The sequence below is a fragment of the Photinus pyralis genome, unplaced genomic scaffold, assembly GCF_008802855.1.
Source record: "Photinus pyralis isolate 1611_PpyrPB1 unplaced genomic scaffold, Ppyr1.3 Ppyr1.4_LG3a, whole genome shotgun sequence".
Taxonomy (NCBI): Eukaryota; Metazoa; Arthropoda; class Insecta; order Coleoptera; family Lampyridae; genus Photinus; species Photinus pyralis.
The window spans coordinates 4107333-4133680 of record NW_022170509.1 but is presented as its reverse complement, the minus strand read 5'-3'; the positions used below and the strand labels follow the sequence as shown (position 1 = coordinate 4133680).

Here is a 26348-nt window from a genome sequence, read left to right as displayed (position 1 = left end):
TTAGATGATTGCAATGGTTTTTTCTGTTTATGTAATCTTTTATTTTTTAGTGTTGTCATCAAATAAATTTTCTTTGATTACCTTTCTCTCAGCAATTAACTCTGTCATTAAGAACGTTAGCATCATGTACTATCAGAATGTAAGAGGGTTAAAAAACAAAAACACGGCAATTTTATCTTAACACTTTAGGGAATTTTTATGATATTGTACTGACAGAAACGTGGTTGCATAATGTTATTCTATCCAGCGAATTATTTGACAGTAGGTATTGTGTATATCGAAATAATCGGGATAAGAAAGCTACTATAAACTTTCTGATGGTGGTGGGGTTTTGATAGCTGTTAATAAAAAGCAAATTTCCACACGCATTAATACTGGAGCTGATGAACTTCTTGTTAAAATAGGAAATCACAATACCTATTGCCTTTATGTTTGTGCTATATATTTTCGTCCCAATAGTAGTGTGGATACATATTGCAATTATTATGATAGGATAAACGAAATTCCAGATCTTTCAAGGCAAAATGTATGTATTATTAAAGACGTTAACCTTAAAATTACTGGAGTTAATCAGAACTATTGTAGACAGTTATATACCTAACTTTCTTTGTTTTAATAATGTAAGTAGTAAGAATAACGTTGTTAATAATTTGGGGCGAACATTGGATCTCGTATTAAGTAATGTTACAACAATTGATGTTTCACCATGGGATGACTCTCTCATGGTAGTAGACAAATTTCACCCAGTACGCCATGTATCATGCAATTTAAAACATTCTAAATCCGCGAACTGTATAACTGATGGGCAGTATTACAATTTCTTCCGGGCAGACTTCTTGCAGATTTATTATAGCTTAGCGGAAGTAGATTGGACAATCTTGAATAATAAGGGTGACAATAAAATTACTAATATATTTTATAAGATTTTATATAAAATATTGGACCAAAATTGTAAAAAAAACCGTTTAGGAATTGTTCCTCATATCCTGTGTGGTTTAGGGCGGAAATTGCTCAGAGTATTAAGCAAAAAAGTAAGCTATTTAAAAGATACAAACGCCTACACTCTAGTAATGATCCACGATCAGTAGATACTTATTTGGGATTTAGCCAATTGAGGGCAGACGTGAAAAAACAAATCTCATTGGCTCATAAAAATTACAAGGCACAAGTAAAATCCAATATTCACTCTGATCCAAATCGTTTCTGGTCTTTCATAAACAATATGCGAGAACATGTAGATCTCGAAAACAATATGATGTGCGGAAACCCATTTATTAAGATGGGAAATGAAATAGCTGATAAATTTGCGGAAGTTGTTGAATCTGTATATCTACCCACGCCAAATCAATATGACGTTGAAGCTGCAACCTCTGCTACAAACTGTGAACCCTGGAACGTGGCACTTAATTTAGTAGAATTTACCCCAAGTGACGTATTAGGTGCTATTAAGCGTTTAAATTGTAAGCGCCCAGACTTGTAGCCATAATACTTCTTCAAGAGATACAAAGAATTACTACAGCATTACCACTATCCATAATATATAACAAAAGCCTAGCCTCTAATACATTTCCGGAAGTGCTCAAAAATAATTCCAATATACACTAAAGTGGTTCACTTCATTATCTTGCCCAAGTCAATCCAATGTGGGGTATCATATAACGTGGTTTTACTGTTAAAATCTGACTTGCTTGACCGTAGTCAATATGTATGGTATAAAGGGCACAAATTTAGGGAGTATACAGTTACTTCAGGTGTACCGCAGGGTTCGATACTTGGGCCTGCAATTTTTAATTTCGTTGTCAATGATGTCGTGAATTGTACACAGGAATCTGAGATATTGTTATCTGCGGATGATTTCAAACTTTTTAAAGTAATTAAAAATAATCAAGATGCGTTGGCACTTCAAAATGATTAAACTTCAGTTAATAATTGGATGACCCTAAATAAGTTTTAATTTTAATGTCTCAAAATGCGTAACATTAACGTTTATGCGTGGGAAAAATTACATCGCTTATAAAACTATTCTTTTCTCGTCAATTTCCACATTGAAGCATTATATGTGACACTGATGAGATCTAATTTAGACTTTAGAGTACGCAATGACGGTGTACTGTCACACGTCAAGTACTGTGATGTTAGCAATGTTTGGTTAAAAAAGTTTGAATACCAGAAGGAAAACATTACAGTTAATTTCCTTTAAAAGCTTCTTCGAGGTTTCACAGATGATAGTGGATTACTCAGTTAAATTGGATTTATCGCCCATTAATACTCCAGTCGTTCGAGATCATTATTTCATATCCCATACGCTCGTACAAATGCCCTCAAAGATTCACCATTAATTATTATATTGCGCACATATATAATGAATTACCACCACAGTTGAATATATTTGGAATTTAAAAAGAAATGCTATCTGCACGTACTACACGTACTGTATCTAGAATCTTGTTACTAATGTGATTCGTACCTTCCCTGCTCCAATCATGTACCTCGTTGGTTTTGACAATCATACAGAATACTTCTTGTTTAAGTTTCAAATATTAGCCAGGTTGCGGACAGCATTTTCCGTTATGTTAGACGGCCATTTTTTCTTATAACATAAGAAATATAAATTTTTGTAGAAATAATTTACGGTATGAGGGCTTTTTGTACGATATATTTATAAATAGCGGAACCAATGAAAATGAAGTTCTTATAATGTGTCACTGCGCAGTACGTAATCACTCATAAATAACATTTTCCTGCTAACCTACAATTGTGCAGTGTTTATGTTGGCGGTAGTTCTTTTCTTTTTGTCTAAGAGCATAGTAGTGAACTTTGGACATTTTAACACAATGTAAAATAAAAGTGAGGTTAAGACTCCTTCAAACTTATAAGCAAAATTGAACACGCCCAGCACACACCGCAACTTAACTTTGCTATAAAAATGTTTTATACTTATAAACTTATATTATAAGGAAAAATGGCCGTCTAACATAACGGAAAATGCTGTCCGCAACCTGGCTATTGTTAGCCGTGATCGTTATAATTATAAGTGCATCTAAATAACTTAATTACTAATTATTATTTTATTAGTTGTGTACTTTGTTATATTTGAGTTTTATTTCATTTACTCACTTAAATGTAAATGTATGCAGGCACTGCAAGCAAATTTCATCAATAAATCAATAAATAAATTTAGTATTTAGTAATTTATTCAATGGTATTACCGAAAAATTGGCCTTCACTTAGCGACCGTCCAAGGGGATGAAATCTGCCTTTAATGTACAATACAATTCGTTTTAACATCCACGAGAAAACAATCAAATAGCGATTTCTGTTGAAACGTTAAGATTAATTTCTATAATACTATCAAAAAACCTGGCAATCACTTAGTGACCATCAGAGGGGGTGAAATTCGCCTCTAATGCACAACAAAATTCGTTTAACACCCCCGAAAACAAGACCAAATTCCCATGTTTATTAAAACGTGAAATCTGCCTCTAATAAAAAAAATTGATTCTCAACCCCGAGAAAGAGATCGAATTCCCATGCATGTTAAAACCTGAAATCGATTCATCTTTACCACTATCGAAAAATTGGCGTTCACTTAGCGACCTTCCGAGGGGTGAAATCTGCTTTAATGTACAATTTTATGGGATTATCTTCTGCACTACGTCCATTTGCCACAGAACTATTATTGGATAGCATGAATTGATGTTACATTTCAATTTTGGATCTACCGTATAAAATATCGTACACTTCTTTATGTGAATAAGACAAAAGAAAACGTCCATGATTGAGTTTTAAGCGGGTTATAAAAATGGAATGAGTTTTCTTATAATTGAAGGTAAAGTGTGGAATTGTTTTTGGTAAGGACGAGTGAATGCTGAAGTATTGACCTTTAGAGTTATTTGCAATTTATTTGTAAAGAGATTTCCAAGAGTTTTTGGTATTACTTTTGGAAACATTAATTAAATCTTTAAAATCGCAGACCTGTGTTATCTGTTCCAGATTGCAAGCACTTTTAGCAGCTCTATCCGCTACTTCATTTCCTGTAACTCCGCAATGGACCTTGGTCCACATCAGGGCAATTGTCCACGGATTAGCAATACAACAATTCGGAGCTTTATTGATAGCAAAAGCTTCAGTTAGAGCAAAATTCCGATATTCTGTAACTTTCAACATAATCTATGTTTACAACAAAAAAAAAGCGGAGCCAGTGCCTCCGTCATTCTTTGACCCATTTGTATATATTGTGGTCAGCTTCTCTCTAAGATTACTAAGTACACATTTAAGCGTGATATTAGTTAGAATAGGGTTAATAATAATAATTTTGGAATATGGTGATTGGTGAGTCAATAACGACTTCCAAATTGCATTCATATAAACGAAATTTAACATGCTGTAATATTTGGTTTTGGTACGGGTTTGTATCAATAAGAGAGTTTACTAATGGTGGAGAATTTTTAATTCTCCAGTAAGGAGGAGTAATTTTTGTTACAAATTAGGTATTACTTTACCTTTTTGAACGTCTTTTTGTTTTTATTTTATAATTGCAGTTGATAAAAGTATTAGAGATTGTTAATGAGTTGACAAAATGACATAGTATCAAATAAGCGTAATTGTATTCCTTATATATAAAATTTTTCTGTACATTTAACCGAACTCCTCCTGCACGGCTGGATGGATTTTCATGAAATTTTATGTTTATGTGTCTCTGTGTGTCCCCGGATGGTTTAGATTCACAATTGGGCTCGATCTGAATATAGGATTTTTTAAAATTTTTTAAAAACTTCTTTTTTCGCCATGTATTTATATTTTATTTATTTATATTTTTTACATTCTGTAAGTTTTCGTTATCATATATCCGTCAATATCGAGCGTACAAAGTAGCGGGGAAAAATCTAGTAATATAATAAATTCTAATTCAGAAAATGGTGTTGCATATTTGCTTTGGTCCAATACATATGTGACTGGGCTCGTATTTTATTGCCGATAGATGCATTAAAAGTCCTGTATTTAATTAAATATTTGTTAGCTAAGTACCACCTACGGTTCCGGTGCTTCTGCTAATACTGCTTGATTTGGTGAAGGCATCTTGACGCCTAAACATATTTTTAGGGCTTTAAATTGTATCCGATCCACAGTTAATAAATTAGAATTTGAGGCTGAACCGTAGGTATATAATACACCCATAATCCAGTACGGGGCGAATATACGACTTGTAAAACAACAAGGAATTATGCTGATCTGCGGCCCATGATTTGTTTGACGCAAACGAAGAATATTAAATCCTTTCTCGCGTCTTTGTTTAATGTACTTTATGTGACTGCTCACTTAGCGACCGTCCGAGGGGGTAAAATCTGCCTTTAATGTAAACTAACACTTGTTTTAACATTCACGAGAAAGCAATCAAACTCCCATGTTTGTTAAAACGTTAGGATCCTGGTTAGGATTCATCTTGAGTGTTACCTAAAAATTGGAGTTCACACAGCGACGGTCCGAGGGGATTGAAATCTGTTCAATAAAATTCGTTTTAACATCAACGAGAAAACGATTGAATTCTCCTAATAATAAAAAAAATCGTGTAACACCCCCGATAACAAGATCAAATCCCACATGTTTAATAAAACGTTAAGATTCATCTTTCGTATTTTCGAAAAACTGACCGTGAGAGGGGGTGAAATCTGCCTTTAATAACAGAAAAAAGATGTTTTAACACCCTCCAGAAAAAGATCAAATTCCCATGTTTGTTAAAACGGTAGAGATTCATCTTTAGTATTACCAAAAATTGGCCTTCACTTAGAGACCGCTCAAAGGGGTGAAAATTGCCTCTAATAATAAAAAATTCGTTTAACACCCCTGATAACAAGATCAAATCCCACACAAAACCTTAAGATTCATCTTTAGTATTTTCAAAAAATTGACTTCAGGTAGTGACCGTTGGAGAGGGTGAAGTTTGCCTCTAATAATAAAAAATTAGTTTAACACTCTCCGAGAAAAAGATCAAATTCGGGCAGAGTCATCTTTAGTACCTACTACTGAAAAACTGGACTTCACTTAGCGACCGTCCGAGGGGGTTAGATTCATTTTTAGTATTACCGAAAATTTGGCCTTCACTTAGCGACCGTTCAAAGGGGGTGAAATGTGCTTCTCATAATAAAAAATTCGTGTAACACCCCCCATAACAAGATCAAATCCCACATGTTTAATAAACCGTTAAGATTCATCTTTCGTATTTTCGAAAAATTGACCGCCCGAGGGGGTGAAATCTGCCTCTAATAACAAACAAAAAACACCCCCGAGAAAAAAATAAAATTCCCAGGTTTGTCCCATCTTTAGTTAGTATCATCATTGAATAATAAATCTGAATATTATTCAATGGTATCATCGAAAAATTGGACTTAGCGACTGTTCGAGGGGGTTAAATCTGCCTTTAAAATACAATAAAATGCATTTTGATATCAATGAGAAAACAATCAAATAGCCACATTCGTTAAAACGTCTAATAATGGAGAAACCTGGCATTCCCTTAGTGACCATCCGAGGGGGTGAGATTCGCCTCTAATGCAGAAAAAATTCGTTTAACACCCCGCGAGAAAAAGATCAAATTCCCGTGCTTGTTAAAACGTTAAGATTCATCTTTAGGATTACCGAAAAATTGGCCTTCACTTAGCGACCATCCTAGGGGATGAAATCTGCCTTTGATGTACAATAAAATTCGTTTTAACATCTACGAGAAAACAATCAAATAGCCATCTTTGTTGAAACGTTGAAATTAATGTCTAATGCTATCGAAAAACCGAGTGATCATCCGAGGGGATGAGAGAATCGCCTCTAATGCATTAAAAAATTCGTTTAACACCCTCGAGAACAAAATTATATTCCTATGTTTGTTAGTACGTTAAGATTCATCTCTAGTTATACCTACCGAAAATTGGCCTTCAGTTAGCGACCGTCCGAGGGGGTGAAATGTGCCTCTAATGTACAAAAAATTCGCAACACCCACAAAAAAGGTTTCAAATTGGAACACGCGTTACTTCAGTGTAGCGTTGCGTGAGTTTATTAGGTATAGTCACGTTCAGCGGAGTTGACCAATAATTGTATCCTGATTTACTTATATAGGAGCTTTCCTAAGCTATATTTTAAAATGTTCTCTTTAGTTTAAACTCTCTGATTTTATCCACAATCATTACGTGAAATAGAATACTATGCATATAATTTGCTAATTAAGAAACTATAATAAAACTATTGCAGACTTATTTGAGCTCATTCGTGATACCAAACGTTTCTCATTCCCGATTGAAAATAATGTAGCCCTTCAATGGAAAGTTCATCAAAATCTATTGTAACTTAATGAGGTATTTATTTCAGGTAGATCAGCTACGCGTATGCCTCCCACGTTGCTGTAAGATGTAATAAATGTTAGTTAATTAAAGTAATTATATATGCTAAGAGAAATTAGGAGTCGCTAAATTGTTCGCGTATATACAGCAAAATCTACTAATTTCAGACTTCATAAAATGATAAACTTGTCCAAATTATTCTTACACATTTATGGAATACATGGAGTGCATACATACGCTACCGTCATTGGAAATTTTAATTCGTAACCCGACCATTGATTATATTATATAAGCAATGTCCGCACGCACAAAAGTAAAGCGGTATCGAAAACACGTGTTTTGACTGTGATTCGAATGCAAATTTATGCAACCCTACAACTTGAGGTGTTCCAATAAGTAGCTACGAAAACTTTGCAGATACATTTCTGGTTTCCTTTGGTCTCAAACATTCGATAAAACATATTAGCGGTAATCTTTACATATGCAGCATAGTATGTTTGAATCTGCTCGTGGAGAAAAATAGTGGATTTACTCGTAATTGGATAGATACGCATTTAGTCAATGAGACTTACCGAATAACGGTCAAAAATTAGCTTTCTGATTTATTTTTTACTTGGGACCTTGGAGTGATTTCAGTGAGTTCAAAATTGATGATGGAAACATATTGGAAACAAATTGAACTGTTGTTAAACACATAGTCTGATCGTTGACAGAAAAAAAGTTAACGAAATTATTTATACACAACACAAAGAAAAGACGCATCGGCATTTTAATTTCAAAAATCTTACTCTGAAGTTTTCTTTTACATTGGATAGGCACAAGACGACGTACAAATTACGAAAGCTTGAAGTTGAAAATGAACTGATTTTAGAGTAGGTGATGCAAGGTGTATTACGGAAGATTTTTTCATACGCGCTAAATAAATTTTCAAAACACCCACTATCTACAATAATTTCAACAGTGTACACTTACCGCATAAACACCAACGTTGCAGGGAATACTGTTGATTGTAATAATTTGAACTTAAAGAGTGCAGAATCGATACACGTTAGTAAATAGGACATCAATATGGTTGCATATATATATTTTTGTCCCTATTTATCTTAAAATCCAAATTATGTTAGAAAAAAAACGTTAGTAAATATTCGCATTAATCAAACCTCAAAGTAAAAGTAGAAACTTAGTGAAGGTCCTTGCTGACTGCCTAAATACATATGGTGAATGTCTAAAAAAATACAGCGCAATTTCATCTTTCTTAATTTTCCTTCACTTCAACAACCTTTGCTAGGTGTAGGAAGTAAAAATAATGAAATTCCAGACGTGCGGAGAAGGAGGTTACAAGGAAAGTCCCTTCTTATTTTCAAAAACACGTTCCTTTATGACATCCAAACTGAGGGAGAACAGATCTGGATTTATGTTACATTGGGATTTCCAGTAACAAAGATAGTGGTTCATGCCGAGATTCATGCTTATAAACTTATCTTCGAGAACGACTGATGGAGTAGAATTTACTAGAAACGAAGAGATGTATTCCTCAAATTGCTGGAAAAAGGGACGTCTGCAGACGTTTTGTCAAAGTGTTCGATCAGACAGGGCAACACATGGAAGACCTATTGCGCAGAATCGTTAGGATCTACGAAGCTTACGGAGTAGAGTAGTTCTCGGTTTTGAAAATATAATTGTTTTAATGAAAAGTCCTTTTCTGTTCTGCACTGAAAATACGGGCAGTTTGTAGTTCTTTCCCCTAAAGTGAACAAATTTTTCTAAAAGAGAATGGAAAAACTAACGCTGCCTGCTGATTGGTATTGGTTCGCTTTCGGTTCTTCCAGAATTCCGTAGCGTCAAAGATCGTCAGCATAGGTATACCGTGAGCGAAACGTCAAATACGAATATTCCTATTGAAATAGCAACATATTTTGCTTGCGCGGAGGGTGAGCAGAGCGTGAACTATAGTGTGAATCGGGCTTATATCAACACAATTTTTAAAAAAATTAAAAGTGACTAAAATAAAATTTTTTCGGAATAGACTGAAAATGTTTCGTTTAGGACATTTGCGCTTCTACGTTGGTCTTTTTTATCACAGAGGGTCCTATTTTATGAAAAACACAGTTCACATACCTATGTCTACCAAGTATTTATTGTACAGTACAATATACAGTAATACGAACATTCGAATGTTCAAATTTAAATATTCATATAGACTAATAATCATGTAGTCTCCAAGTAACTAAATGGGAAGTCAATATTGGGATCGTATTCCATATTTTATTTTATTTATTTTTATTTTATCCCTCTCTTGTTTTGGGCCCTCAACAGGCATGCGCCCAATTACAGAGTGACCCGCATAATGCTATTTAGAGGTGCCTCTGCAGAAGGTCTTAAGTTGGTCCATATAATGTATGGGTCCTGCACTTTGGATTGATACTGCATAACACCACAAATAAACATTTTAAAATGCAAAGAAAACCCTTTGAATTTCAGCGAAATGCAACATTTCATGAAGGGTAAATCGTTTGAGGACAAAGGCAATTGGCCTGCACTTGCGAAATTATGCTGTAGAACATTACTACCGGTACGCATTCACAATTACTATGCGTCGAAGATCATCATCAAAAGACCTTCTCGTTTCAATGCTCGGGTATTTATTTTATTTATTACGTACCGAGTATTTATGGCGATGTGTATACATGATTACTGCAATCATCAATTATTGTAAAAAAGTAGCAATGAGGAACGTCGAGGTCGTCTTCATAAATAAACATGAAGATTCACTAACAAAACTTTCGAAAAGTGTCATCTCGTATGTTAATGTACTTGAAATTATAACTATTGTGTCTACTAAACAAAACGTAATCTTTCAAAATTATACTAAAACTAGTAGTTGTTACAAACTAAATATCTTGCAGAGAACTACCACTTTGGCTATTTGTCTACTGCCCTCGAAACGATTGTAATCTCAATGATAGTGCATCACACCACAAGAAAAGAGTTTGGTACCTATTCTAAAAGAAGTGTAATGTGAACTGTCAGTTATTAAAAGCTCGGTAACGATGTGCAAATATCGTTATGGAAATTCTTGCATTTTTTAATTTTGAAGTAGCTATATTAATAATTGCAACGATCGCAATCCGTGAATAAAAACGCGTACTCTTTATGTATTTGAGAATTTGTATCCGAGCGAATTCGTTTCGAAAACTCCAACCACGCTTCCCTAATCGCATTACCCTTTATTTACTTGATCCTTTAAATGTAAAAAGCTTGATCGCACTTCAAGAACTGGATGGTTGACGTTAAATTCGGTCACCACTCCATTATTGTTTGCAAAAATGGTCACTTTTCATAAAACATACAAGTCTAATATTTATGGGTTTTCCACAAAGGCGTCTTAGTTATCCGAATAATAAGTGAACCAATGTTCAAAGAAGCTTTTTATATAGAAGAGGAAGACGATTGAAACGCCGAGGTAAAAAAGAATTTAGTTTTGTTATTTTTGAAAAATTACGCGGCTAACTAAATATTTATTGAGCCTACTTTTTGAGTAAAGGCAGAAAACATTCCATTTCCTCATGGAACCCGTGCTTTCTTGGGTCATTATACTTGTACACTGTATAACTTTTTATTGAGAAGTCTGATCGAAAAAGTACGAAGTGTTTTGGATTCTACGCACCAAAATTAATAAGAAAAAGTGTTTTCCCCAGAAATTTTGGTGCAGTCGATTTTTGGTAAAAAAGGAAAGTTGTACACTGCCTTTTTTTGAGGCCCTCAAAAAAAATTGTCTCGGATCGACCCGGAAAAAAATTTTTCTTATAGAATGTGGCCTGTAGAATCCATAATTTCAAACAGTTCCAAGATTGGGTTACTAGTTCAAAAGTTACAGCCCTTTGAATTTTTTTCGAAATTGGTTTCTAGTCTATAATTTTTGATTGAGAAGGTGTACTATTATAGTCAAAAATACCGAATACAATAACTTTTATCGACTGAAGAACTCATTTCTGAGAAGGAAGCCTGAATTGTATAGTTAAAAACACCACATGAGAGGAGGTTGACGGTTACCGGCTTTACATCAAAAAGAATGCCAAAATAGGTCCATTATGTAAAATCAATGTGGCGTGTTTGGTGGACCAAAAATAGAATCACCCTACAGTAAATGTAAAAAATAATTTCAATTTACATAATTTTCGAGGCGCCTTATTTTTTTTTTAAATTAATGTTGAAAGGGGCAAAATATCAGTTAAATTAACTCTCCATCAGTAATTCAGAACGAAACTGCACGTGTGATTTTGAGCTATCTCCAATAGAGGATTAAAAGGCACGTTATATTATTAAGAAAAACAATATTTGTGAAACCTATACATATGGACGATTGACTACAAAAAATTTTCTTAAAACATACGTAATTTGTAAACATGCATATAAACTAAATAAACATGATCTTATGGATCACCAAAGCGGCCGAAAGCGGTAAGTTGAGATCATGTAATGATTGAATCTTCCTCCTCCACTTATCCCATAAATAATTCAAATGTAATAATGTGGGCGAAATTAAATAAACACGAAAATAGCATTAAAAATATGTTCAGAAATACATTTAACAGGTGTTTGTAATGTAATCAATAAAAGAAACAACAATATTTTGTCCGTCGCAACCCTCGCAATATATTATTCATAAGGAAGCGAATTTTCTTAAAAGAACGAGGCAAGGAAACAAACTTGTTTCATGCTCTACAAAAGTTACACCCTTGATAATATAAATTAATGGTAACAGCCAAAAATTACGTAGTGCCTATTTGCTGTTAATAACTTGTGTACAATTAAAGATTTGTTGCTCCACAGCACAGAGGACGGATAATCACACATGTTTAATTACACATTGTTTTAATCATATCAGCAATTAAAGAATGACTATACACAAATATCACTTATGAAGAGTGGTTAACGTTTGAGACGGCTAGCAGTTTTTATTCTCAAGTTAGACGAGAAGCAAACGGATGGACGGGCAAATCTCGCATTTCTTTTCGAAAAATTACCCTGAGAAGTATCGACTTTATTACAAATTACATATACATATCAGGTAATCAAAATTGCCTGAAATGTTGAAAAGGCCGGCAATGATGAAGTACGGCACGATTGTCCATACAGGGTGGTACAACGAAAACTAAACAGATCTAATAACTCGTAACTAGTAACGAACAGATCGATTTTGCTTGGAAGGGGATATCTTTTACTTACAAATTTCCACCCCTGGCGTCAACACCCTAAGCCGGGTTGCCAGGAGATAAGTTTTTTGCAGAAAACGCAAAAACAGATCAATTTTGGTTGGAAGGGGGATATATTTTACTTTAAAATTGACACTCCTGGCGTCAACCTCCTCAGTAGGGTGGCCACCTTCAATAATTTTAAATTGCATGTTGAAGTTGGAAAGGGCTCTTAATTTCCTTCCTACATGCCTATGGTTTAGTTTCAAATTTGAAATTAGAAATATTAGCTACACAAAACAATCCTGAAGAACATAAACCATGAGAAAAATTTAGACTCATATATACTGATGGTAAAATACTGATACAATTTTATTTCAGTACGTATAGTTTCCTGAGCCCTACAGTCAAGTGTATCTTAAGAGTCGCTCGAATTTGCAAACTACACCATAGGCTTGTAGGAAGTTAAGAGGCCTTTCCAATAATGTGTCAGTCGACCCAAACTTCAAATTAAAATTATTGAAGAGGTGGCAACCCTGCTTAGGGGGTTGTTAATTTTTAAGTAAAAGATCTCCCCTTTTAACTAAGTTCGACCTCAGTTTCTGCGTTTTTTCCAAAAACCATAATTTAGTCCGTTTCGTTATCGACAAGTTTCGTTATAGTCACAGTATTAGCGCTCTGAATTCGGTTGTATCGGATTTTTTATTATTAAAATGGGAATTTTTCCAAATGATATCAGCAGAGCCGAATCGGGAATTTTCGTGGCCTTAAACTAACATCACTTAATTAACAACGAGCACATTTCGTCAAACAACTGTTTTGTATAATCTAAATAAGAAAAAACTTTTTTGGGTCCATTTATCTAACCATAAATAGCGATATTGATGCTTCAAAACTAGTGACGTAAAAGCCCACTGAATAAGATCGAAACCGATCACCACCATACAAAATATACAATATGTCCCACCACCAATGCCGGCTAATTATTAGATCTCGACAAGGAGACATCTTGAATCCTAAGGGAATGAAGTGGCGATTCCTCGAGTAATGGATATTTTGGTCCATAGTATTATTGTGTACGACTTGCTCCTTCATAAAGTGCAGCTATTCACCAAAAAAACAACGTGTAAATCAAAAATGAATGGCACGTCATAATACATTTATCCAATGGGAAGTGAGTTTGGGCTACCCTCGGGGCTACCCTTCTATTTTCAGCTAGGTATGCATCCTACAAACTATTTTTAAGAGTAGCTCAACGCTTCACTCATACGGGATTTTTATATGAGAATTCATACCTACTAAAAACCCAAAAGTAATCTCTGCGCTTTTTTAAATATTTCCTGATTCATATCTGTACAAAGTGTATTGTTTTGTTTAACTTTCACAGTCATTCTTCTATTTTGTATATAATAATAATGTAACACATTATTTGTAATTGCTTATGTATGAAACTACTTTTTAAATATATCAAGGTGAAAGACAACACATAATACAGAGACCAAAATAATAAACTGCAGACGATTTTTGCGCACTTTTCAAAGGATTACTTTCTCGCATTGCTTCTAATTCAAACTATGCACTTAGAATCATAAGCTGTAGTTTTCGGTGTAATGTGGGTCAACGCATATAAAGTGCAGAATTTTAATCTGTTGTTGTCCTTTCGATAGTTTCACAACTATGATTCACTGTCGTAAGTTGTCAAGCACGTTGAAAAACGTGATCGTGATATAAACGTGCATTTTTCCTGATAATAACAACAACAAACGTGTACTTACATTAAAAATGCGAACCGGAAGGATCATTATGCATGCATGATGCGTTGCGCTTTAAGCACATTCAAAGTCACAGAACAAGAGCAATGATGCAAAAATGCATACATTGAAAAGAACAATAGGAGGTTGCATGCAAAAATGTTATTCGTGAAGAAGCATTGAGTAAACCCGCCCGTGGCTATACTTCGATTCAATACCGGTAAAATTAAGGTAAAGGTCATCCGTCTATAATCATTAGAAGACACTTTCTCAGTCTTCCACATTGGTAGATTCTACCAATTTTGTAGCATTCGTTAAAATAGCACTTCTCGACACGACCTTAAGAAAAATTAACGATCGAGTGATCTTGACTTGGAGATTTAGTTCTTACCGAGGGTCATTAAAACACTTTTTTATTGTATTTAACACGGTTTCGGTGTTTAGCAATGTGAAGGTAATCATCATACATTAGTTCCATACGGTGTGAGCGCTTAAAATCGAGCAAAAACTTGTACAATTACACTCGTAATAAATTGTAAATATTCCTTGCTTAAAATTCGTACACACAAGCTTATTAAATCCTCTCCTTGGCTTACCTAAATCAACCCTATTGCGCTTATCCGTAAAATTCAATGTACAATTTTCACTTTTCTCTATGTATTATATTTTAGAAGAATACAGCGAATTTAATGAATCCTAGAATTATGAGATGGATTCTCCACTCTCATCAACTGTGGAGTTTTTTCCGAATCAATAGTTTTTTTTCTTCGGCGCACGCCATCCCCATAACCTCGTCCATAACACACAATAGACCAACGTTAGACAAGTTTTGTCTATATCTCGTAAATCAAAAGACAGGTTAAAACTGTGAACCAGTTAATGGGAGCAAGTTTGATTTTCTGTCAATGAACTGTCAATCACGGTCGGAGGACAGAATCAATGACATTATACGTATATTGCGTATATACACTTTCTGAGTTTTACAGAAACCTGGTGCAACAACGATAACGTAGGAAATGTGTATTGGTCTGGTTTCAGAAAAACATCTCACTATTCCAGATTCAACCCATAAAGCGGTCGCGTTGCAATTTGATGCCGTCAAAATCTCGACGGAAACCCCATAAACTTACATCCGTAGAGCAACGAAAAAATATTCGATAGATGTGCTATTGTATGGAACACAAGGACTGGTCCAAACAACAGGTCGCCAACTGACGATTTTAATGAATTCTATATCTTAAACTAAATTCTCTTAAATAATTTGTTCAATCAAAAGAGCCATCTTAGGTATATCAGGGGACCTGAATGTCGATCCCACACGGTACGCTAGACTGTTCAATATGTTATGTAATTTATTGATTTCATATACCTATAGTCTAGTGCAAACGCCCACCAGAGGAGATTAAATGCTAGATCACCGTTTCACTAGTCTTAAGCCGGTAAATTATATAGCAGAGGAAAATATCGAGGAAAATATTATATCCGTTCATTTCACTATACCATTTAACTCCAATATAAAGGGCACTACAAATGTTAAACGCCCCCGAAGACGCCCACCAGGATTTTTACTCAAAATCAAATTATAGCTGAGTTTGTTACTAAGTAACGATTATTGGCTTTCAGTAACCACTGCGGAGGAGTTAGACGTCGCATTCAATAATACTCTCATTTACCACTTCAACAATCTGTTTCCGAATCAAGACAGCAAAAAAGGGTGGGTAACAAATGAGGTGAGAGTTTCTGATATGTAAAATATGAAGAGTCGTTTGAGTATTTAGCATCTTACATTTTAAGTTTAGTGTGTTAAGTAAAATTGAAATGCCACCGTTGACTTTCAAAAAATTCAGTAAAGAATTCGTTAAAAATCTCACTTGGAAGAAAATGTAGTTTAGTTATTATTATTGTTATTAGGATAAATTGTGTTGTTCAATTTTTGTTATACAGTTTTCCTTAACCATATATTTCACTTTTTGTCTGATTTTTATTTCGATAAGATACCTACTTATTGTATTCATTATATACCTACGCAATTTAGGAACAAGAAAATGTAACCTTTTGTCAAAGTTTACGCAGTGACTGATTGGAATATTAAGAACATTGTTGACGCATTTAAATCTTCTGGCGCCACTGTACGTCTCCAGGAACTTCCATTTTTCCTAATAGGCGTATTTTTCATAGTTCCCCACTTAAGTATGTAGTATGTGTGACTGGTAAAATTTTTCATTGAGAGTAGATTGGTATAAGCAAGTGAACTATCACGGCACGCGTCCCGCTAAATAATTTCTATCTATCTTCTAAATGCAATTAAGGGTACTTACTCGGTCATAATAATAGAAAGAATATTTACGTTAATAGATTTTATTAACTGGCTTAAACTAAATAACCTATGATCACTTTGTTGGATCTTTGAATAATATGCAATTGGAGTCACGTTTTTATATAGAGCATTTTTCACAGAAAGGAATGCGCTATTACGAGCGTTTTTCTGCCCGTCCGTGTGAAGGACGAGACCTCGGCACTGGAAAATCATAGACATTGAGGTCTCGTTTGAGGTTGACTTGATAGAGCCAAATTTTTATTTAATAGGTACTCATTGATTTCACTGAGGAAACTGCAAAACAGATTGTTGCATATGATCATATACCCTAGTTTTTGTTAATTAGCTTCATTTATTCAATAATTTCGTCGAGGAAACTGCAAAATGCATTGCACAATAGCTAAGTTACGTGTACTTTCCGTCTTGGTCAATTTTTGGAGCAATTTCATTGAGAATATACAGCAAAAAACGCTACCGTAATACCCTGCCTATTATACGCTAGAGCTTTTTTCTTTCTATTACAAACTCAAATTTTGTTTTTGCGCAAAAATAGTTCTAGTTTCGATAAATTTCAAAGAATAATTTCGCAAAACTACAAAAAATAATCACGACCATAAAAAATAGTGTTTTCAAAGTTCAAATACACCGCAACTTTTTGAAAACGCGGCCGCTTCTATGTCGCCATGAATTACACGATAAAGTTTGTTTTTTTCGAATTTCCCAAAAATTAACTTTGAAGTAGGTATTATCATATTTCTAAACTCCCAGATACCAATTTTCGTAAGAATCGGAATGTAAACCAGATGCTAAATTCTTGCCGTAACAGCTCCTAGCTTAAATCAGTATTTAAATAAAATCGTTTTTGACAGTCTTACATTCTTTACCTAATGTACACTGCACTGCCAGAAATTTAACGAAATCAAAATAACCATTTTGCCGACAAAAAATATTTTACTAGTAGTTTTAGTAGCAAAACCTAGCATATTTTTTGTACGTTGCATACAGAAAAAGAAAGTTTTTCTAACAATTTAATAAAAATTTGCGTTGCTATTTGAAAGAAAAAGTTCGATGCCGGTGCGGCGCTCCAACATTTTTTTTTCAAAAATCCGGCCCGTTAATTTACTTTCCGTATGTCTAATATACAAATCCAAAATTTGGACATAATCCGTCGTGCCGTTATTTCGAAAAATTGCTAACCTGTACATACAAGCAGACGAAAAAATTGTATTCCTTAAAAGTTCCAGCTCTTCCAATTCCGTATTCAAACCTTGTGCCATTTTTGACACTAAAAAAGTAAGTAATATATAGTGATGTGGATTGTAAAATAACGATTTGTAAGTTACAAAAAAAACGGTTAGGTATATTACGCGTAACTTACAAGAGGTCGTTATTTTATGTAACTTATGCGTTTTTTCCTAATTCTATCCATGGGACTCGAGCAAGGAACGTAGGAATTGTGTGTAATGGTGTAATTGCGATGATAGGATTTTAATATTCAGAATATGAGTGACGGATCTTATATCTTTTTTACTCACTTGATATGTAATACAAAATCTGGAACCATTTACAAACACCCTTAAAGATAAAGCTTCAAGCAGCAAGCAGTATGTCAGCAAGACTGTTTCATATAAGCTTGAGCTTTTAGATTTTACAAAAGGGATTTGGGTTACTTGCAAACGCTTGCAAAAGAATCGAATTCAGTTTTTAAGTTACAAGTCGATTTTAAAGAATAACTTCAACACCTAAAGTTTACAAAGGTTTCAACCCCAAAGAAAAGGGATCGATGGTAAAAATCAAAATTATAAAGACAAAAATAGATTATGAAAATCATTTGCGTTAGCGAATTACGTGGTAGGTAATACGGAATATTTCGAAGCACTCAGGCTATAAGTTTCAGACATATATTTTTCCTACAGGATTTCAATTCATTTCTATAATAGGATTCCAGTACCATCTGTAAGGGGTTAGAACTTCTCGAATAAAACGAATTATCATTGACAAATCCTTTTGCAAAGGAATTCGAGCATACGTTAAACCACATCAAACTACTAATACCTACTCCATTTGCAAATATGAAACCCCAAAAATTCGAATGACGCCCGGAGCTATATATAGTGCGTTTAGAAACGGTATTCTTGTGAATTTGTATGCGTTTCCGAAAATAGTTAAAACTGTATCAATCTTACGCAATTTAATATTTACATAAATCACACCATAAGGTAATCACGATTCACGTTATAATGGAAATTGGATACATGTAAATTCACTCTCTGGGATACTGTCTGTTTTGCTAATGCAGTCTAGGAAATACATTTCCGTAGTTTCGAATTTATTTATAAAAAATATGAACAAATGGATGAAAATATTCCATAGACGCTCTAAAACTATGCAAATTTTCTTTCGGTTGAATAGCTTAGGCATATACAAACCGGCTTTATAATACACGCCAGGGAATTTTTAAGGGAATTTCACTATTGTCTAAAATGAGATGCATCTTATATAATTAATCATTAATGAAAGAAACCGAATACTTTCATTTTTGTCCTTTCCATTTTGAAGTTCAATTTACCTCTCTCGGCGCAATCAATAGGTCTATTCCATAATATTATATTTAAACGGGACACAATTAAAGTTTTATTAAACATTTGGAATAAGCTACCGACGTTTTAATATTGCACTCCAGGCAAAATAAATTTCGCCCGCCTAAAGTAAATTAAAGCAAACTGAAAATTAATTATTAACTCCCGTGAAAAGCAAAATGTTAATTGCAACTAAACGTGACGCATTGAGACAGTTGTTTTCTTCTAGTAACTAGCACTAACGTACATATACATTTCTGAAATCTAATTTAGTTTTGACCGCAGGCTAACGTAGAAACGGTGTTTACAATCACTCATAACTGGGTGTTTGAATTAACCACAACTTAAGAAAAGTCACCCTTGCATAATCCCACATCTATGCATGAAAATAAGTAAGTTATGGGAAATTATTATGTTGCTTGCCTTGGATTACAATTTTTTCCACAAACTTCAACGATTAAATAAGTACACCGACAGACATTTGGTCCATTTTCCCTCTTCCGACACTCCGGACTGGAAGTTGTTATCCATACGTACTACGTCTTGTATATATCTTCCACTTTGCGCTTTGAGGGTGCACCTGCACACACTAGATATCTGAGCTTAACATTTTTTGGAGAATCAGTCATTCTTTGAATTAAAAGTAGTAGATTTTTGAACTTTTCACCAAAAGACCTACCCTGGCGACAACCATGTTGGTAGTTACTGTCGGTGAAGTATTTTTGACGTTAGCCTTTGGCTCCATATGAGAGAACATGAAGGGCATTTTAGAACTTGAGAGGTACTTCTTAAAAACTTTAAGGGGTTTTAAGAAGAACTTGAAGGGACCATCATAATAAACTTCAGCATGAATATATGTAATTAATCGCAATTAACGGGTTTACATATAAAGAGGATTGCCCCCCCCCCTTCTTGGCAATAAAATCTTGATCTTTTGAAACCAACTTGAAATATTTAGCAACAGTTTAATCTCCTCCAAGCTCGCCTCCAAGGCTAGTTTTTAACCTAAATTTATCATTAACATTAACTACAAATTCAGAAATATACGTATTAAAAATGACCGATCTAATCCAATCAATTTTAAATCAGCATAAAAAGTTATCCATGTTTTGTTACATGATAGTAATTGGATGCTGTATACACATCTAAATCTGCTTTTCGATGCAAACCAAAAATTGCTCGAATTTTATGGGGCCATCTTATTATTTATTAGCTCATATATTCACTAAAAATATATTTTTTCCGTCATGTTTTTCTCTGTGAAAATTTAGAAAACTTCCTAGACAAATTCACACCTAACGTCTCATTAGTATATAAAAACGGCATTTTCAAAATCCCCTTTTTTAGGAAATTGTTCAGTTTTTTATACTAGATTCAAAACTGCACTCGATGTTCCAAAATTAATACATATAAGGTTATGGAAACTTAACATTTGTGTCTGCGATAATTGTGCTTCGAGTTTTTATGTTCCACAGCGAGCAACGTCAAATTTAAACAGTGCTTAAATTGCTAATAGGAAAAAATCTATCCAACGATTGTCACCACAATGATTTCTACCGATATTAAACTACACTGTATAAATTTGACGTGCAACCTCGCGTGCAACGGGCTATTAATTTTATAAAGGATTACAAGTGAATTACTTGCAACCAAATCGCTTTACGAATGCGGTAATTTCTCATTAAATCAGACGTACTTGAAATCCACTAACAATGACTCTAATTTGACGGATATTTCCATTGAAAACTAATTAGGTAGTGCAAAACTTAGAGCTTTTGAAGCTTTACAGAAAAACCAGTTATTTCTTTTTCTAATTTTGTCTTCGTTTACAGATTTACAATGTAATGATATATTTTGTAGCTATAGCTTTTGCTTTTTGCTCTTTCGCCGAATTTATTTAGAAGAAACTATCGCAATTGTCTTAGCTAAAATGGAAAATACACAATTACAATTTCCAAAAATATTAAAAACGAAGAGCCCGTACTATTCTCCAGAAAGTACAAAAGACCCCACTGAATAAGTTAATTTCCGAGAAATTAGAAAAACTTGATGAGGAGAGAAGTATTTTTTGAAATGGTAGCGGGTATCTTTGACCACTAATCCTACTAAACAATATGTTAAACGAAGGGTAAATGATTTAATATAGTGGCGTACACTTCAATCCAGTCCAACATTAGAGCAAAAACAAAAGTAAAAAGAAACCCACATTTTGAAACTTTTGGAGATCTACCCCTTCAAGTACCAAAGAATCACCACCAAAGATTTGATATGAGTGATAAATAAACGTCATATATTGCTATTGGGGGATTAATAGCAAAATCAATGACAAGTTTCAAAGTGATTGTCGATATTAATAACTTGAGTTGTGATTCTCCGTGCTAGACAAACCTACAAAGTTCTGGAAAAACTCAAGGAAAGAATTGTTATAAAGCTTTATAAAAGGCCTGATCTGTTTTTTAAATACTAAATGCGTACCCGAATATATTTGGCAAAGGGCGTCCATTATTTATTTTAGAAACCCGGAAATCGACTAAAATTCTGTGACAAGTGCATACAAGTGTTATTATTATATATTGTTAAGTTGTTCTATAATTGGCTTTTGCTGTTGGGCAATAAATTTATTATTATTATTATTATACGTGCATAAGTACTCTATGCAGGGTGCTCTCAAGAATCTGTGTACTTCAACTTTACAAGCATAACACCCTGGAAATATCTACAAAGCCCCTAAGAGGTCTTCTGGCGTGGAACTGAAAAAGTCTAGAAAGGACTTTCTGATTGTAGGTGGTTGCCATTTTTGTTCTGTGTGGGACTTGCAGAAGAGTAGAATTGTCGAGAGAATTGTATAACTTATGCACACACATTGTGGATGAGGAAGGTTCTGTTTTGATTGTTCATGTTAAGGATGCCAAAACACATCGGCCAAGAACGTTTACTAATTTGAATGAATCTGGAGGAATTGATTATACCGAATTAATCAAAAAGTGTAGAAATTTGCAGCCAAAGCACTGCAAAATTCAAAAGGTTCCTAGTAATATTGCAAAGTACTTGGAGTGTATGGGATATCGGGTTGTGTTTCGTTTTTAATTTCCTTTAAAATATGGCGAAACTCGACCCCCTACAAAAAACCCTCGGCGGCGCATGAAAGTTTTATACAATCTAATAATGTAGTTTTGTGACCCTTTGTCTACCCCAAAATTTGTATTAACAGATATGTGTACTTATCACAAATTGTATTTCATTTTACCAACTGCAAACTTGACACAAATTTATCAATTATTCTTTATCAGTCTTATCATCATCATAAACACAGAATAATAATTAAATAGAAACCGTTATAAAGTAATATCGTATTTTCAGTACCTACTGTTTTTGTGCATTTACGTTTTTCGTGTTTTTGTGCTCTAAAGATTGATGAATTACTATATCGTCTTTTTTTAACGTTTTATCTGTCAAGTCATGATGGACAAAGTGTCATTGACAGGGTTAAGAGCCATATAAGATCTAAAGCAAAAACTTATTGTGCTAAATTTACTAGCAAATGCATAAAATAGCGTTTTTAGTGGTTAGATACATTTTTCAAAATGGTGGGTGAGGAGCTCCGGACTCCCTTCGACGTGGGGTGTACTACACAGACCCCGCATTACCGACTATCATAGATATATCACTGTACTGAGGTTTGCCCTCTCAAAGATGTTATTCTGGGTCCGCCACTGGCCAGGTAGTTTCTTTTGTTTTACCTTTCAAATACTGACAAACCACGTTCGGTCCTTAGGAGTTTAAGGGGCCTATATTTACGTTAGCGTTTTGCTTTTTTTCTGAAAATCATAATAGATGGCAATAAGATCAACGTAAAAAATTTCCATATTGGTGCTGATCGTTTTTCTACTCTCATTTAGGATAAATGATTTTCCTATTCGTGGATCTATAACTATAAAACTAAGACCGATATTCCAACTTTTATAAGTACCGACGTTCACCTCATCATTGCAAAGAATTTCCGCTATCGAGAATTTGTTATTTGTTAGACTTCCAACTACAATAGCAGCATTTCGTAGCAACGTTTAGCTGTTTTTCCCAATATGCCGATTGCATAGCGTTACTCGCGTATTACTCAAACTGTGTACACCAAATTACTCTCCTCGACGTACGCATATCTTGATTGATTCTGTTGTAGTTTTGTATTTCTCAAGATAAATTACGTCAATTTACTGTTTTTTATCATTTTGTATTGGAGAAAGAAACAAACTACATTACATTAAATTGAATTTGGGCCTGGACATTACCGACCAAGAGAATGAGCTGCCTCGCGGTCACATTCAAATTACATTCTCCAGTGAGCTCGGAGACCACCGTATAAGGTTTCAGGTACATTTTTCACATATTCCCGTACTCTTATTTTCCAGACAACCTCAACACATTTCTTCGCTGTCAACTCTAGTTATTGCTCATTGTGCAACAAATTCGGACAACACTTGCATCATGAGCAACACTGTCAGATAATTTTATCCAGAATCCACGCTTCCCATTTTATATCTCAGCAACCTAATCGACTCTGGAATTCGTCCAATCCATACGTCATATCTATTGCTACTTTCAACCTTTACTTTGTGCCAATTGCGTAGCGTAGCATTTTTACCTCAACTGTTGGTCTCTAGATCATGGTACCCAACACATGACTTTCGTGCTCGAGGCGTACCCTCCATCAAGTCTGGGTGGTTTTTGCCTGTTTAAAATACACTATTACATCACTATATGGCACGTTAATGTAGTAGATCTCATTTAGCAGTAGCAATCGGCTTTAGTCCATGTAAACTCAAGCTTTATCCGTTTCACCATCTGGAAGAGATCAGTCCTTTATGTACAATACACTGGAACTGGTAATATCTGCTTCAGGTTCATTTTTTAAAGTTATCATGTAGTGTTACAAATCGGCAGGTACGTTTCCAAAGCCCTGGGAAGGATTAGTATAGTATCTTCTTTTAGCATAAATCTGAAATTGTAGTGTTAAACATGCAATAAACATCTCTACCTATATCTAGTTATGTGTTTGTTAACCACGTATTTCCTCTAAGGTTTTAAAGGTGGTTTCCGACAGCGAGGCGATTTCCCTATCCCGGATCGAGTTCGGACAGGAATGCTTTCCAGTCGATTCTTCGTCCTCTTTTGATAGCGACAGTTAAACCGAGTATTTTTCTGTATTATCTACGATGAAACCCATTCCCCGTGAGTTAATAGTGGATTTAGGGCCGGTTCTATAATTACAGCTATTCACAGAATAAGATATTCTTCGAATAAGTGCCATAGCAACAACTATTCCATTGGTTGACCCAATGGTAACCAACGCAACTGACAAAGTTTATTCTAGGTATAGCTTATTCTCGATATATACCTGCATTGTAGAATCGGCCCTTAGACACAAACTAATAATTTTTCAAGTCTTATATTTTGCATTTTTATCACTTATACGACATTCTAATGTCCGTAGCGTATTGCGGATATTTATATATCTTAAGAAGCACACCGAAATGACGTTCTAACACGAACCAGGAAACCCGAATTTACCCACTTTATTCGATTTGGGCCTATATAATTATGTTCGCGGCTTCGATATAAAAGAGTATGGTAAGTATGCATACTAGGTCATGTTATTCTCTAATATAATAAGATATAATTTGAGCTAGTTTTCTCTAACGAACATCAGTGGTATTAATTGCAATTATAAATAATAGCGTGACTTGCGATTTGATCATAAAATGGTTAATAACAGACAAAACTTTTCAAGAGGAGAAAACCAGACGCGATTTTACTTTTCAGCGTTGTTAAAATCTTATTAAGTTATGGAAATTGTGTACAATAAAGTGTCTCTTAATTAATAAATTATAGTCGTATGCTTAGGTACCTATATGTATATAGCATGCAATTGTCGTTAATGCTCCTTTTAGTTCTGTGTCTTATTGACACCTCGTTGTCATATACATTTTCGAAAGTTTTATGAAAAGTGTAAAATTGGCCTTTTAGAGGATAATGAAAGGAAAAAGAAAAGATTAACTAACTTTTTATATAAGCTTCTTATGAACTAAAACTGTTGGTATGATTCTTTCATATATCGCTCTTCAATATTGGAAAAACTTTGTTTATTACCAAGGCATTGAAATTTAATTACAATTTAGTAACAATTGGTTCCAAGCTGTTGGTAAACAATTTGAATATTTAAAATGTAAAAAAGTTTCCAAGACTACTAATTTATAATTTATCGTTTAAGTGATACAAATTGAAATGTGTTCAAATTGTAAATAGGATAATTAGTACAAAATAACTTTACCTCGTGATGTTTTGGATGCACATGATTACATAGTCTTTGGGAACTAGTTTTTCGAACTGTATTTAGCGAAAAAAATGCAAAAAATAAATAAAACACACACTTCCATGCGGTAACAACTGCCATAGTATGATACAAAATTGAAAAAACTACATTATTAAAGTTTTATTCATGGAATAAACAAACGTGAAAGGTAGCTTTTTGCGAACAATGATACACTGGAAGGTAAACGTGATCAACTAATGAACAGTGATACAAGTTTTGCAGATCTGCGCCTGTGATGGCGCAACCAAACAGCTGATTTACTACAGAAAGGGGATCTATTCATTGTAACGTGCAACCGTTATGTTATGTCCACGTTTCAACTTTACAAGCAAACCTTCATCAAACTGTGTATCACTCTCTTACCTGTCGCTAAATTTTTGCGCTATCGAGTAATATAACAGGTGACGCTGTTACGCCATTTGTAAATAAAGACATGTGATAACATAATTTATAAAGGTTATGAAAACATACAAATGCGCATGAAGGGTGCGCACGTTGAACGTGAACGTCGGTCGAAAACGATTAGTTTGAAAAAAAATTTAACCTTTACAATCAAAGCCCCTAAATGCGTCGATTATGATCTCAGACTTAATTGTTTACCCAGCAGCCAGCGATACCTAAGTATCAGACATAGTCTCCATATGTAGGCCACCCACAATCTTCAATTTGTAGTACGTTCACAATCTAAATTTATCTACTTTGGAAAGAATAGCGAAATATAAAAGTACTAGGTTTAGGCCAATTTGCTAGTAAGTATCAAGTCCAGTAACTCCAAAGAGAAGGGATACTGATTCTGGTTCTCCAACAGTTT

General features: G+C 34.3%; 1 protein-coding gene across 2 annotated transcripts in view; it reads right to left on the bottom strand.

Annotated features, from left to right (window-relative positions):
- LOC116165565 (leishmanolysin-like peptidase) overlaps nt 1–25741 on the bottom strand; it is a 70252-nt gene extending 44511 nt beyond the window's left edge. Inside the window, exon 1 of one of the 2 annotated variants that reach the window (XM_031480114.1) lies at nt 25496–25741. In XM_031480114.1, coding sequence (XP_031335974.1) covers nt 25496–25618 — 123 coding nt within the window. In that variant the 5' untranslated portion in view covers nt 25619–25741. The remainder of the gene's footprint in view (nt 1–25495) is intronic. The other variant, XM_031480115.1, reaches the window with a different exon arrangement.
- Between the last annotated feature and the right edge of the window lie 607 nt (nt 25742–26348).